Source organism: Coregonus clupeaformis, chromosome 30, assembly GCF_020615455.1.
Source record: "Coregonus clupeaformis isolate EN_2021a chromosome 30, ASM2061545v1, whole genome shotgun sequence".
Lineage (NCBI taxonomy): Eukaryota > Metazoa > Chordata > Actinopteri > Salmoniformes > Salmonidae > Coregonus > Coregonus clupeaformis.
In genome coordinates, this window is record NC_059221.1 from 11,891,180 (window position 1) to 11,904,128 (window position 12,949).

General features: G+C 42.2%; 1 protein-coding gene across 11 annotated transcripts in view; it reads left to right on the top strand.

The window, feature by feature from the left end:
- LOC121545897 (sodium channel protein type 8 subunit alpha) overlaps nt 1-12,949 on the top strand; it is a 79,133-nt gene that overhangs the window by 29,746 nt on the left and 36,438 nt on the right. For 6 of the 11 annotated variants that reach the window (XM_041856796.2, XM_041856795.2, XM_041856799.2 and 3 more), the window contains exons 7-11: nt 5,775-5,996; nt 6,169-6,232; nt 7,637-7,778; nt 12,322-12,528; nt 12,662-12,673. In XM_041856796.2, the coding sequence (XP_041712730.2) occupies nt 5,775-5,996; nt 6,169-6,232; nt 7,637-7,778; nt 12,322-12,528; nt 12,662-12,673 (647 nt within the window). The remainder of the gene's footprint in view (nt 1-5,774; nt 5,997-6,168; nt 6,233-7,636; nt 7,779-12,321; nt 12,529-12,661; nt 12,674-12,949) is intronic. The other 5 variants (XM_041856801.2, XM_041856806.2, XM_041856800.2 and 2 more) reach the window with 1 other exon arrangement.

Consider the following 12,949-nt stretch of genomic DNA (forward strand, 5'->3'; position numbering starts at 1 on the left):
TGCTGGTCATTAGTAGCCTACCTTGCTAACTGCCTGGTACTCGGTACTCTATTGTCCCTCTAATCACTCTGACATCAATGCAAATGTGTCGAAAATCTAATCAAACACTTCACGAGAGCCCATGAGCTGATGTTGCGCAACATTTCTATAGGCTATGCAATTGCGGGAGAAAACAGAGTAATGGCCGCTAATAAAAAGAGGAGGATCCCATCAGCTTTCTATAGGCTAGGCCTACTATATTTATTTCTCAACATTCCTAATATTAAGCATATTGCTTATATTTACAACAGGAGTATAGCCTACCTGGCTGGCATGAAAAACGTCCTCCATTCGCTATTTATTTTTTCCCGCTGCCCATTTCGATACAGGTGCATGCCAATGGTCCATTCTAAATCAAAACAAATGTCACACATAAATGATTTAGTATGTGTGAAGACAAGATTAAATCAAGAATAGTCTGATGGGTGACAATATTAGCCTATCACTGAATTATATATTATCACTTGTGAATGATGTCCAGCATAAGAAACAATGCCTTTTTTTTGCGACTTGTTAAAATCATAGTCGCACACCTCATGTAGCCTAGCCTCTAGGCCTATATGTTTTAAAAAGGTTTGTATCACAACTAAAGTGGCCAAATAACTTCTTAAAATTAAGCACATTCATCCGCTTTACAAGGGGTGTAGAGCCTAACTGGCATATATAAGCAGAATAGAATAGGTCAACCTTTGCACCATGGGGGATAGTAGTTTGACATAGGCTAGTGCTTTTGCTGTTCGTTAGGCCTACTCATCTTGTTGGCTGATGAAAAGTAAATGTGGACAGTTCTTCTAACATCTTCAACATGCACCTCGGAATTGGATAAGGATGCACGCAGTTGCGTCCGCGATGTGTCTGTCTTCACTTGTAGCCTGTGAGAAAGACCCGATCACGTGACGGAGAGCCGTGTGAGTGAGAGACGCTTCGGATTGCGCAGCACACTCAAGGAGAAGGGCACAATGCAGCACTCCGGGCCGCAAAAGGCATGGATTTTTTTAGGGTGAATTACGGCCACAAAAGGGGATGCCGCCGTGAAATTCGAGGCATTATCAAGTGCTTGTCAAATTGTGCATGAGAGACTTTTGGAGTGTGTACAGCCTGCGCAAAAAACAAAGCAGAGCTCATGCCTTTCAAGCGACTTTTTTCAAATCATCATTAGAGTGTCATCATGCAGCCTTACATTGTATTAAAAATCAAAACATATAGCCCAACGTTTGTAGAACAACTAAAGTTACATTAATAACTCTAAATTAAGTATATAGGAGTACCTATTTCTTTGTTAACCGCTCAACACAGAATAGCCGCATGTGCGCACTCCCTTCAATCGTTTGGAGAAAATATGTATATTTTATTCAGCTTTGTTCAATTGTATTCTTCATACTATAAAATAATATAAAATAATGCCACGGAATTATAAGCAAATCTTGTCTGCTAAATGAACTAGTGTAGCCCACAGCCATTTGGCATAGCCACATCAGGACCTAAAATAAGGACAACTCAGAGTATGCTATTATTTTCTTCTGAAATAGACTATATTTTCTTCATATCATGCTTCTTTAGACCTGTCTAAAATAAATAATGGATTTATTGTGAAGGTGTAGGCTTTATTACATGGATTTATTAGACTTTGTAAAATGGCCTGTAGGCTATGTGTGGAAGCCAGGAGATGCTAAATGTGTTTATGTTAATTAATGGTCAATTACCGTGAGACAGACAGTTATTTGCTTGACAATCACCGGCTGACAACATTTTGTGACTGCCACAGCCCTAGGTCCAACTCATCCCAAACCATCTCAATTGGGTTGAGGTCGGGTGATTCTGGAGGCCAGGTCATCTGATGCAGCACTCCATCACTCTCCTTCTTGGTCAAATAGCCCTTACACAGCCTGGAGGTGTGTTGGGTCATTGTCCTGTTGAAAAACAAATGATAGTCCCACTAAGCGCAAACCAGATGAGATGGCGTATCGCTGCAGAAGGCTGTGGTAGCCATGCTGGTTAAGTGTGCCTTAAATTCTAAATAAATCACTGACAGTGTCACCAGCAAAGCACCCCCACACCTCCTCCTCCATGCTTCACGGTGGGAACCACACATGCAGAGATCATCCATTCACCTACTCTGCGTCTCACGAAGACACAGCGGTTGGAACCAAAAATCTCAAATTTGGACTCATCAGACCAAAGACCAGATTTCCACCGGTCTAATGTCCATTGCTCGTGTTTCTTGGCCCAAGCATTGTAAATAAGAATTTGTTCTTAACTGACTTGCCAAGTTAAATAAAGGTTAAATAAATAGCCCACGTTCCCCCTTAGAATACATCATCTAATGTTGTTTCCCGCCATTCCTTAATTTTGGTATAGCGCGTCCTCTTCAAATCAAATTTTATTTGTCACAGATGTTATTGCGGGTGTAGCGAAATGCTTGTGCATCTAGCTCCGACAGTGCAGTAATATCTAACAAGTAATATCTAACAATTTCACAACATATACCCTATACACACAAATCTGGTAAGGAATGGAATTTAAAAATATATACATATATGGACAAGCAATGACAGAGCGGCATGGACTAAAATACAGTAGAATATTATAGAATAGAATGCAGTATATACATCTGAGATGAGTAGTGCAAGATGTGTCTGCTAAATGATGTAAATGTAAATGTAAATATGTAAACATTACTAAAGTGACTAGTGTTCCATTTCTTAAAGTGGCCAGTGATAATCTTATCTGATTATCAGCTTTTGTCAAATACACGTGGTTATGAAAAGACGATTCTCTTCCTCAATAGCATGAAAAGCTGAAAAGATTATGACATCCTGGCATTTAAAGCATACACATTTTTAGAAACTTCACATACTAAAAAACATTATATTATCGCATACCCAAAATGCTTACTATTTAGACCGCAAGTATGGGTATTCGGGCAGGGACATTAAGAATAAATAGATGTTATTATGTATGAAGTAAATTCACTCAGGAGCGTCACTGAAAATATAGAAAATATAGTTTATTATTATGTCAACGATATATTGATTAGGTGCATGACACCTCACTAGTGGTCCATTTTATGCCACTAGTCAGCGTCGTAGAGGTTTAGGTTTTTGGTGCGTTCAAGACAACTGGGGACTCTGAAGAAAACTAGCTCAGACTGTGAAAAATCGTGACATCAGTGATCTCTTCATGTCGGAGAAGTCGGAGCTCTAGGAAGATGCCAGAGTTTCCGACTTGTAATTCCGAGTTGGATGGCCGTTAAAAACTTTTTTCACAGTCTGAGCTCATTTTTTTCAGAGTTCCCAGTTCTCTTGAATGTACTGAAGTCAGAGTTCGGAGATTTCCTTGTTCCGAGTTCTGAGTTCCGAGCTGTCTTGAACACACCATAAGATGGAAGCATATTATAGAAGGAGAGGTGGAGGCCAAGCCTGTTGTACCAGTAGAGCAGGCTTGGCCTGCACCCAAAATGGGCCCTGGGTATGTGAGAGGTGAGTCGTGAGTTATGAGAATACACCTTCTTAATTTGGGTTGTTGGAGGACGATTTGGGTCACGGATGTTCAATTTCACATTTGAGTCTCGAGCTGAAAAAGTTTAAGAACCCCTGATTTAGAGGGTCAACAGAAGCCCCTTTGGGGTTTCGGTTCCATGTTTGAGGGGACATTCCGGTTCCAAGAGTAAGAGACATTCCGGTTCCGGAAATGTTTGGAATCCTCCTGCACTTTTTGGACCCATTGCTTCAGCCACTGTGAGTTCTGCCTGAGGATGATGCCTGTCCTGAAGGTAAAATAATATGATTCTGTCTTCAGTAAAGCGCTGTAGGTTTGGGGGAAGAGCCTGGCTGTAGTAGGGTTGGGCCAAGAAGGGGTAAGAGTCTGTGCTTTAACCTAATGACACTAAAATACAAGATAAATGAAGAAAGGAAAGGCCCCAGAGTGGCAATGGCATTGAATTGTTTCTGTTCAGCCTTGGAGTTTAAATGACCTGCATGTGGTTGGTTTCGACCCCCTGCCTGCCTGTGCCTCTGTCCTCTTATCATGGCCCCCTTGTTGTGCTGCTGTGCTTCCTTTCTTTCTTTTCCTTTCTTTCTTATGGATCTTCCTCTCACTGTTCTGTTTCGTCCTCCCCCTCTAGTTCAGGTGTAATCCAACACTGGCCCTGCTGGCTAGAAGTGCAAATCTTTTGAAAGGCAAGATACTATAGGTCTCTTCCTGGTTCAATAGTGATATCTCTTCCCGGTTCAATAGTGATATATTATCTCTGTCATATTTTTCTCTGACTAACTGTATAAAGCCAGTGACTGTCTCAATACTGAAGCTCAGAACAGAGGGGGATGGCTCTTGGATATTTCTTGTTCGTTTTTTATTTTAAAATGTGTTGTATGTGTTCAGTGGTTGAAATTTGTCTAAAGTTGGACTGTCTTTAACCAATGAAATGTAAATTTAAGTGGGATTTCTATGATTATGTTCTTGAAACTACTTTCAGGATTCTATTTGGCAAAATTAAATTAAATGTCAGTTTTCCAGCCCATCTTCTTAAAGACAATTTTACGTTTTTTTATATACACTGAGTATAACAAACATTAGGAACACCTTCCTAATATTGAGTTGAACCCCCCCACCCCTTTTTGCCCTCAGAACAGTCTAAATTCGTTGGGGGTATGGACTCTACAAGGTGTCAAAAGCGTTCCACAGGGATGTTGGCCAATTTTGTCTCCAATGCTTCCAACACTTGTGTCAAATTGGCTGGATGTCCATTGGGTGGTGGACCATTCTTGATACACACGGGAAACTGTTGAGCATGAAAAAGCCAGCAGCGTTGGAATTCTTGACACAAACCTGTGCGCCTGGTACCTACTACCATACCCCGTTGAAACGCACTTACATTTTTTGTCCTGCCCATTCACCCTCTGAATGGCACACATACATAATACAAGTGTCAATTGTCTCAAGGCTTAAAAATCCTTCTTTAACCTGTCTCCTCCCCTTCATCTACACTGATTTAAGTGGATTTAACAAGTGACATCAATAAGGGATCATAGCTTTCACCTGGATTCACCTGGTCAATCTATGTCATGGAAAGAGCAGGTGTTCTTAATGTTTTGTAAACTCAGTGTATACATAATATATAACATATTATAAACTGGGTGGTTCGAGCCCTGAATGCTGATTGGCTGACAGCCGTGGTATATCAGACTGTATACCACGGATATGACCTAACATTTGTATTGCTCTAATTATGTTGGTAAACAATTTATAATAGTAATAAGGCACTTCGGGGGTTTATGATATATGGCCAATATACCAGAGCTAAGGTGTTGCATCGTGCATAAGAACAGCCCTTAGCCGCGGTATATTGGCCATATACCACACCCCCTCGGGCCTTATTGCTTAAATATAAACTGTATATTATACTGATAACATTTACATTTGTTTTGTATGTGATTAAATACCCAACTCAGGCATTAGGGATTAATATGCGTATTATAATGGCTCCATTCCCATCACACAATATACTGTAAGTTGAATAATGTCTGAAGGAATGAAAGTAAAACAGACAGGATAGTACAGTACATTACATTACTGTAGCTATAGCACCTTTAAAAAATAGCAAAGTCACCTTGTCTGGGAACTTCAAGACACCTTGAGTATACACACCTTCTGCATCACCTCTTTGGTTTGTGCGTGTGTGCGTACGTTTGTCTGTTCGTCCGTGTGTGTGTGTGTGTGTGTTTCTCCCTCTCCAGGACTGAAGACCATTGTCGGTGCTCTAATCCAATCTGTGAAGAAATTGTCAGACGTTATGATCCTCACGGTCTTCTGTCTCAGTGTCTTCGCTTTGATTGGACTACAGCTCTTCATGGGCAACCTACGGCACAAATGCGTGATTTGGCCAATCAACTCCACCGAGAACTACTTGGCCAACGGCAGCAAAGGCTTCGACTGGAAAGAATACATCAATAACGACAGTAAGTAGCCTAGTCACAGTCAAACACTCCAGGGTTGTGTTCTTTAGGGCACAGTGGCACACCATAGCAAAAGGTTTCAATTCTCTGGAAAACGTTGTCCTATATCCCTCTACATAGCTAGAAAGAGATGTTATTCTGATGATGTTCTGTGTGTGTTTGTTTCTTTCACCAGCCAATTTCTACTTCCTGCCTGGACAATTGGATGCCCTTTTATGTGGCAACAGCTCAGATTCTGGGTGAGTAGCTACTCTGTCTGTCTGTCTGTCTGTCTGTCTGTCTGTCTGTCTGTCTGTCTGTCTGCCTGCCTGCCTGCCTGCCTGTCTGTCTGTCTGTCTGTCTGTCTGTCTGTCTCGCTGTCTCCTTGTCTGTCTGTCTGTCCTTCTCCTCTTCAGACCCACTCTTCTCTTATTATTTTATTAAACCAGACAACTGTACGATATGGCAGCCATGATGTTTTTGTATGTACAGTGCATTCGGAAAGTATTCAGACCCCTTCACATTTTCAGTGGCCTCCATCATTCTTAAATGGAAGAAGTTTGGAACCACCAAGACTCTTCCTAGAGCTGGCCGCCCGGCCAAACTGAGCAATCGGGGGAGAAGGGCCTTGGTCAGGGAGGTGACCAAGAACCCGATGGTCACTCTGATAGAGCTCCAGAGTTCCTCTGTGGAGATGGGAGAACCTTCCAGAAGGACAACCATCTCTGCAGCACTCCACCAATCAGGCCTTTATGATAGAGTGGCCAGACGGAAGCCCCTCCTCAGTAAAAGGCACATGACAGCCCGCTTGGAGTTTGCCAAAAGGCACCTAATGGAATCTCAGACCATGAGAAACAAGATTCTCTGGTCTGATAAAACCAAGATTGAACTCTTTGGCCTGAATGCCAAGCGTCACATCCCGAGGAAACCAGGCACCGCTCATCACCTGGCCAATACTATCCCTACGGTGAAGCATGGTGGTGGCAGCATCATGCTGTGGGGATGTTTTTCAGCGGCAGGGACTGGGAGACTAGTCAGGATCGAGGGAAAGATGAACGCAGCAAAGTACAGAGAGATCCTTGATGAAAACCTGCTCCAGAGCGCTCAGGACCTCAGACTGGGGCGAAGGTTCACCTTCCAACAGGACAACGACCCTAAGCACACAGCCAAGACAACGCAGGAGTGGCTTCAGGGCAAGTCTCTGCCCAGCCAGAGCCTGGACTTGAACCCGATCTAACATTTCTGGAGAGACCTGAAAATAGCTGTGCAGCGACGCTCCCCGTCCAACCTGACAGAGCATGAGAGGATCTGTAGAGAAGAATGGGAGAAACTCCCCAAATACAGGTGTGCCACGCTTGTAGCGTCATACCCAAGAAGACTCGAGGCTGTAATCGCTGCCAAAGGTGCTTCAACAACGTACTGAGTAAAGGGTCTGAATACTTATGTAAATGTGATATTTCAGTCTTATGTTTTTATAAATTTGCTAAAAACCAGTTTTTGCTTTGTCATTATGGGGTATTGTGTGTAGGTTGACTAATACATTTTCGAATAAGGCTGTAACGTAACAAAATGTGGAAAAATAATATTTTCAGAAAAGCACTGTATACAGTATAATGCTCAGTCATCGTATGACTGTGTTGCCCTCTCCCCTCTCCCCCACCCAGCCGCTGCCCCGAGGGCTACACTTGCATGAAAGCTGGGAGGAATCCAAACTACGGCTACACCAGCTTCGATAGCTTTGGATGGGCTTTCCTGGCTCTCTTCAGACTCATGACACAGGACTTCTGGGAGAACCTCTACATGCTGGTGAGCACCGAATTAAATGGAACATACAGTATGATATACAGTATGATATACAGTATACATTATGATGTACAGTATGATATACAGTATACATTATGATAAACAGTATACATTATGATATACAGTATGAAATACAGTATACAGTATGATATACAGTATACATTATGATATACAGTATGCTATATGGTATACATGATGATATATAGTATGATATACAGTATACATTATGATATACAGTATGATATACAGTATACATTATGATATACAGTATGATATACAGTATACATTATGATATACAGTACGATATACAGTATATATTATGATATACATATCACATACAGTATACCGTATGATATACAGTATACAGTATGATATACAGTATACAGTATGGTATACAGCAGCCTTGGCACGCAAGGGTATTTGCCTTGTCATCAGTAAAGAAAAATGAGGCAGATGTCCGCTCATTTATTGCCTCTTGGACAAAGGAATATGGATTTGTTTTACTGAAGGACCGGCCTGTTTGCGCTCTCTGTTGTAAAACTGTTGTTTGTTGGACATTAAGTGTATGGCGTCATTTTGAAACGAGACATGAGAAAAACTTAAAGGATGAGGCGGACAAGGCTGAAGGAATCAAGAGGGCCGTGTCCAGGTAGGAAAAGCAAAGCAGTGTGTTTACAAATCTACATGCAGTCAAAAATCAAGCTACATAGGGGAGCTACAAAGTTGCGCAGTACACTGCTAAACATGGAAAACCATTTACTAATGGGGAATATATCAAGGAGGCTTTCCTCAGTAGTTTGCAGGCTTTATTTGATGGATTGCCTAACAAAGACACAATCATCTCAAAGATAAAAGACATGCCTGTGTCTACCAGAACTGTTGAAAGGCACATTACCAAGATGGTTGAAAATGTAAAGGCACAGCAAACTGTAACGTTAAAAGATGCACCTGTGTTTAGTGTGGCTCTTGATGAGAGTGTGGATGTGAATGACATTCCACGTCTGGCAGTTGTTGCAAGATACTGTGACTCAGAGCAGGTACGCGAGGAGCTGCTTTGACTAAAACCCATGCATGGTACTACTAGGGAAGATGTAGAAAAAGCCTTCCCAGATCATTTTGAGGAGAGAGGTGTCGATATTAAAAACATATTTGCTATTACACATAAAGGATTCGCAAAAGCTGATTGAAGATAAGATTGGTCACCCCGTGGTTAAATGTCACTGTATCATTCACCAAGAGAATCTGTGTTCCAAGATCAAGCCCGTGGCGCTAATGGGCAGCGCCTTTGTTTAGCGAGCTATAGAATTCTTCCATTTGTGGGCAATTAAATATTCTATAGACACAATTAGTTGTAATGCACATATTAAAATCATAACTGGCACGCAAATCGTTAGAAATGGTAGGGTAAATTGGCACTCTACACAAAAAAGGTTGCCGACCCCTGATATACGGTATGATATACAGTATTATATACAGTAAACATTATGATATACAGTATCTATCAATGATATTGTATCTCTATGCTGGTGAGACAGGCTTGTTGTTTCACATGTTCATCCTTGGTTTTCGATTTTGAGTCAAACGCTAAATGCTTTGTTCACATATTCAGCTGGCCGATTTGCTTGCCTTTGGGTCATATTGCTACATTACATCTTCACACACTTCCTCCCCCCAATTACAGTATAGATTACAGCACAGTATAGCAATAACACCTGGGGGAAGGGAGGATAGTAATTCCTTATACCTGAGATACAGGGAAAATGGCACCCTATTCCCTATATAGTGCACTACTTTTGGCCATATATTTTCTTGGGATTTTTATGTCATACACTCTCAGAGAGAGTGGGATATGTAAAAAAACACATTTTCAATAGGACAAATATAATCACCCACCAATATTTTTGTTTTTGGTGTACTTTACTTTTGCTCAGAGCCTAATTGGCACTGGCAAATGGTAGTGCACTATATATATATAGGTATTGGATACCATTTCAGACATAAGCAAGGACATCCGCTATTAGAAATAACACTGAATTCCTGTCAAGAGAAAGATATCCCTCCCACCTCCCACCTGCTACTGTATGACCCAATGACTCCCCATCCTCCAGTCTAATATAAAAACTGTGTTCTCCTGGCTCAACTCACGCTGTCTTGCAGCCAAGCAGCTTCATCTCCATATTGTGGCTCTTAGCTCAACTTGTCCTGTCTTACAGCTCAGCATTTTAATATACATACTGTGGCTCCTGGCTCGACTCATGCTGCCTGTCTTGCAGCTCAGCAGAAGATCCTGCCTGTGTCCCAAATGGCACCCTATTCCATAGTGCACTACTTTTCATAGCCCTATGGGCCCTGGTCAAAAGTAGTGTACTATATAGGGAATAGGATGCCATTTGGGATGTAGACCCTCTCCTCAGCCAGGCAGGTTCTCTGTAATGGTGGAAAGAAACACTTAGGCCTTCTCATACAGAGCAGAGAGGGCAGGAGTGGGCGGAGGGAGGAGAAGGAAAGGAAGAGATGAACCTGGGGATTACAGTCAGGGCAATCAGGGAGACTACGCCTGTGTCCCAAATGGCACCCTATTCCCTACATAGTGCGCTACTTTTGACCAGGGCCCATAGGGCTATGGTTAAAGTAGTGCACTATAAAGGGAATAGGGTACCATTTGGGATGCAGTTTAGATGGCTTCTTCTCTCTTCTTAGCTCAGAACAGACACTATTTTTGGTCAGATCTCCAAATCTACTGTGCATGTGCCAGTGTTCGCTCATCTGAGCTTCTTAATATGGAGACTCAAGTCACCATTCATCTGTATTCCAGAAGGATATTTGTGCTGTCCTGTTTTAAATCAAGATACTACAGTACAAGGAGGAAAATCGGAGAAATGATCTCAACTTATTTCCCATTGTATTGTATCAGATTATCAGATCAGACATTCTATAGTTCAACCTAGCATTTAGATTTTGCATGAATAAACACTACCTGCTCAAACATTACCAGGTTTTAAGATTCATATGCGCTGTATCCAGAGTAGGCTCAGGTGTGTGTGTGTAGAATATTTGGTCTGCAGTACATTTACATTTTAGTCATTTAGCAGACGCTCTTATCCAGAGTTAGTGCAGAGTTACAGTTAGTGCATTCATCTTAAGGTAAAACATATATTTTTTAATGTACATGTAAAACTTAAGGTAGCTATGAGAGCCAACCGCATATCATGGTCATAATAAGCTAGTTATTTTAGGGACTCTGCTGTCCTAATGTCAGTGGGAAGACTATGTGGGGAACAGGAGGACAGTAGAGTTTCTGTCCATTTGTCAGTTTGTGCTGGTACTCTGTCTTGCTGGGGAGTCACAGTGTGTTGTGTTGAATATTCTTACCAGCACTACATGTAAACCGCATCCATAATTGATGGGGTAGGGAATTGCTTCTGCCAGAACCCAGGAAGTCCTCTCTGTCTCTGCCTTTAACTCTGCTCCCTACAGACCATACATCCTCTTTTGAAGGGCCCTAGTGCAGACCATACTGTACACCCTCTTTTGAAAGGGGAACTAAGTGTGCATCCAAAATGGCAACCTATTCCCTAAGTGGACTACTTTTTTTTAGTAGACTGAAATATTGCCTCTGTGACAAGAAAGAAGGAAAATGTCTGTCCATTTATAGAGTAGAAAAGTAGTACATGCCATGTCATGTAACACATACATGGAATTCTAAATACTATTATGTAACATTTAAGAGACTGGCTGTTTTAAAGGTATGTTGGAGTTTTCTTTGCCTCCTGCTCTCTGCTTCTTTCTGCTTGAGACTCTTAATCCTCTCTCTACTGGGGATAGCATCCCAATCCACTGAAATCATTGGGCTTGTGTTAGCTAGCTCGCTGGTGGGGTGTGCTTCCACTGCACTGCATGGAAAACGAGGTCAAAATGCAGATATTGGGTCGGGCTTCATTTGATGAATAACGGCAGGTTGTGCCCATGCTGGGAACCTAACACACACACACAAACACACACTGGGAACCTAGCGAAATGCAGTCTGGTGCACCCAAGAATAATTCCTACTTCCTAGTGTCAAATCAGTTATAAATCATTGTTTATGCAGCGTACATAATGTATATGACAGTGAATTCGAATCAGCATCACGCTCTAGTAAGCAGAAGGGAATCTAAATATAAATTATTATGTTTTGAAGTGAGGAAGTGTTACAGTAGATTCTACATTTCTACACAGCCTGGATATCTTCAAGACTACTCAGTAACTGATACATAACCTCTGACCTCTGACCTCTAACTCTACCTCAACATGAACCTCACAGCCAAGTCATATGAGCCAGTTATCATCGGAATGAACAAGATCTGAGTAGAGGAGGGGGAACAAAGTGACGGCCTTTTCTGGAGGACTGGACGAGTGACAAGTGTCTGATTCTCTGCTGTACTCTCTGTTCTCTTCCAGACCCTGAGGATGGCAGGGAAGGGATGTTTTTCGGTTTAGAGGTCAGGGGTTATAGGTTAAATAGCAATGTATCTGACCCTCTGTTGTCTTCTCTCTCCTCTCCCAGACCCTGCGGGCAGCAGGGAAGACCTACATGATCTTCTTTGTGCTGGTGATCTTCGTTGGATCCTTCTACCTGGTCAATCTGATCCTGGCTGTGGTGGCCATGGCCTATGAGGAGCAGAACCAGGCCACCATGGAGGAGGCAGAGCAAAAAGAGGCGGAGTTCAAAGCCATGCTGGAGCAGATCAAGAACCAGCAGGAGGCTGCACAGGTCAGTATCCCAGTGTCTCTGTGTCGCAGCATGTCTATGAGGGTTGCCAAATGGCACCCTTCTCCTGATATAGTGCATATGTGTTTGGTCATATGTGTTTGTTTCTCTGTCTCTGTTGTCACTGTCTCTGCAGGAGGCCGCACAGGTCAGTGTCTGTCTGTTCTGTTCTGTTCTGTTCTGTTCTGTTCTGTTCTGTTCTGTTCTGTCTGTTCTGTCTGTTCTGTCTGTTCTGTCTGTTCTGTCTGTCTGTCTGTCTGTCTGTCTGTCTGTCTGTCTGTTCTGTCTGGTCTGTCGGTTCTGTCTGACTGTCTGTCTGTTCTGTCTGTCTGTCGGTTCTGTCTGTCTCTCAGCAGCTTTCTGTGTATACTGTATGTGCTTGTCTTTCTATTGCCACTGTCTCTGCTTACTATACTTCACTCCT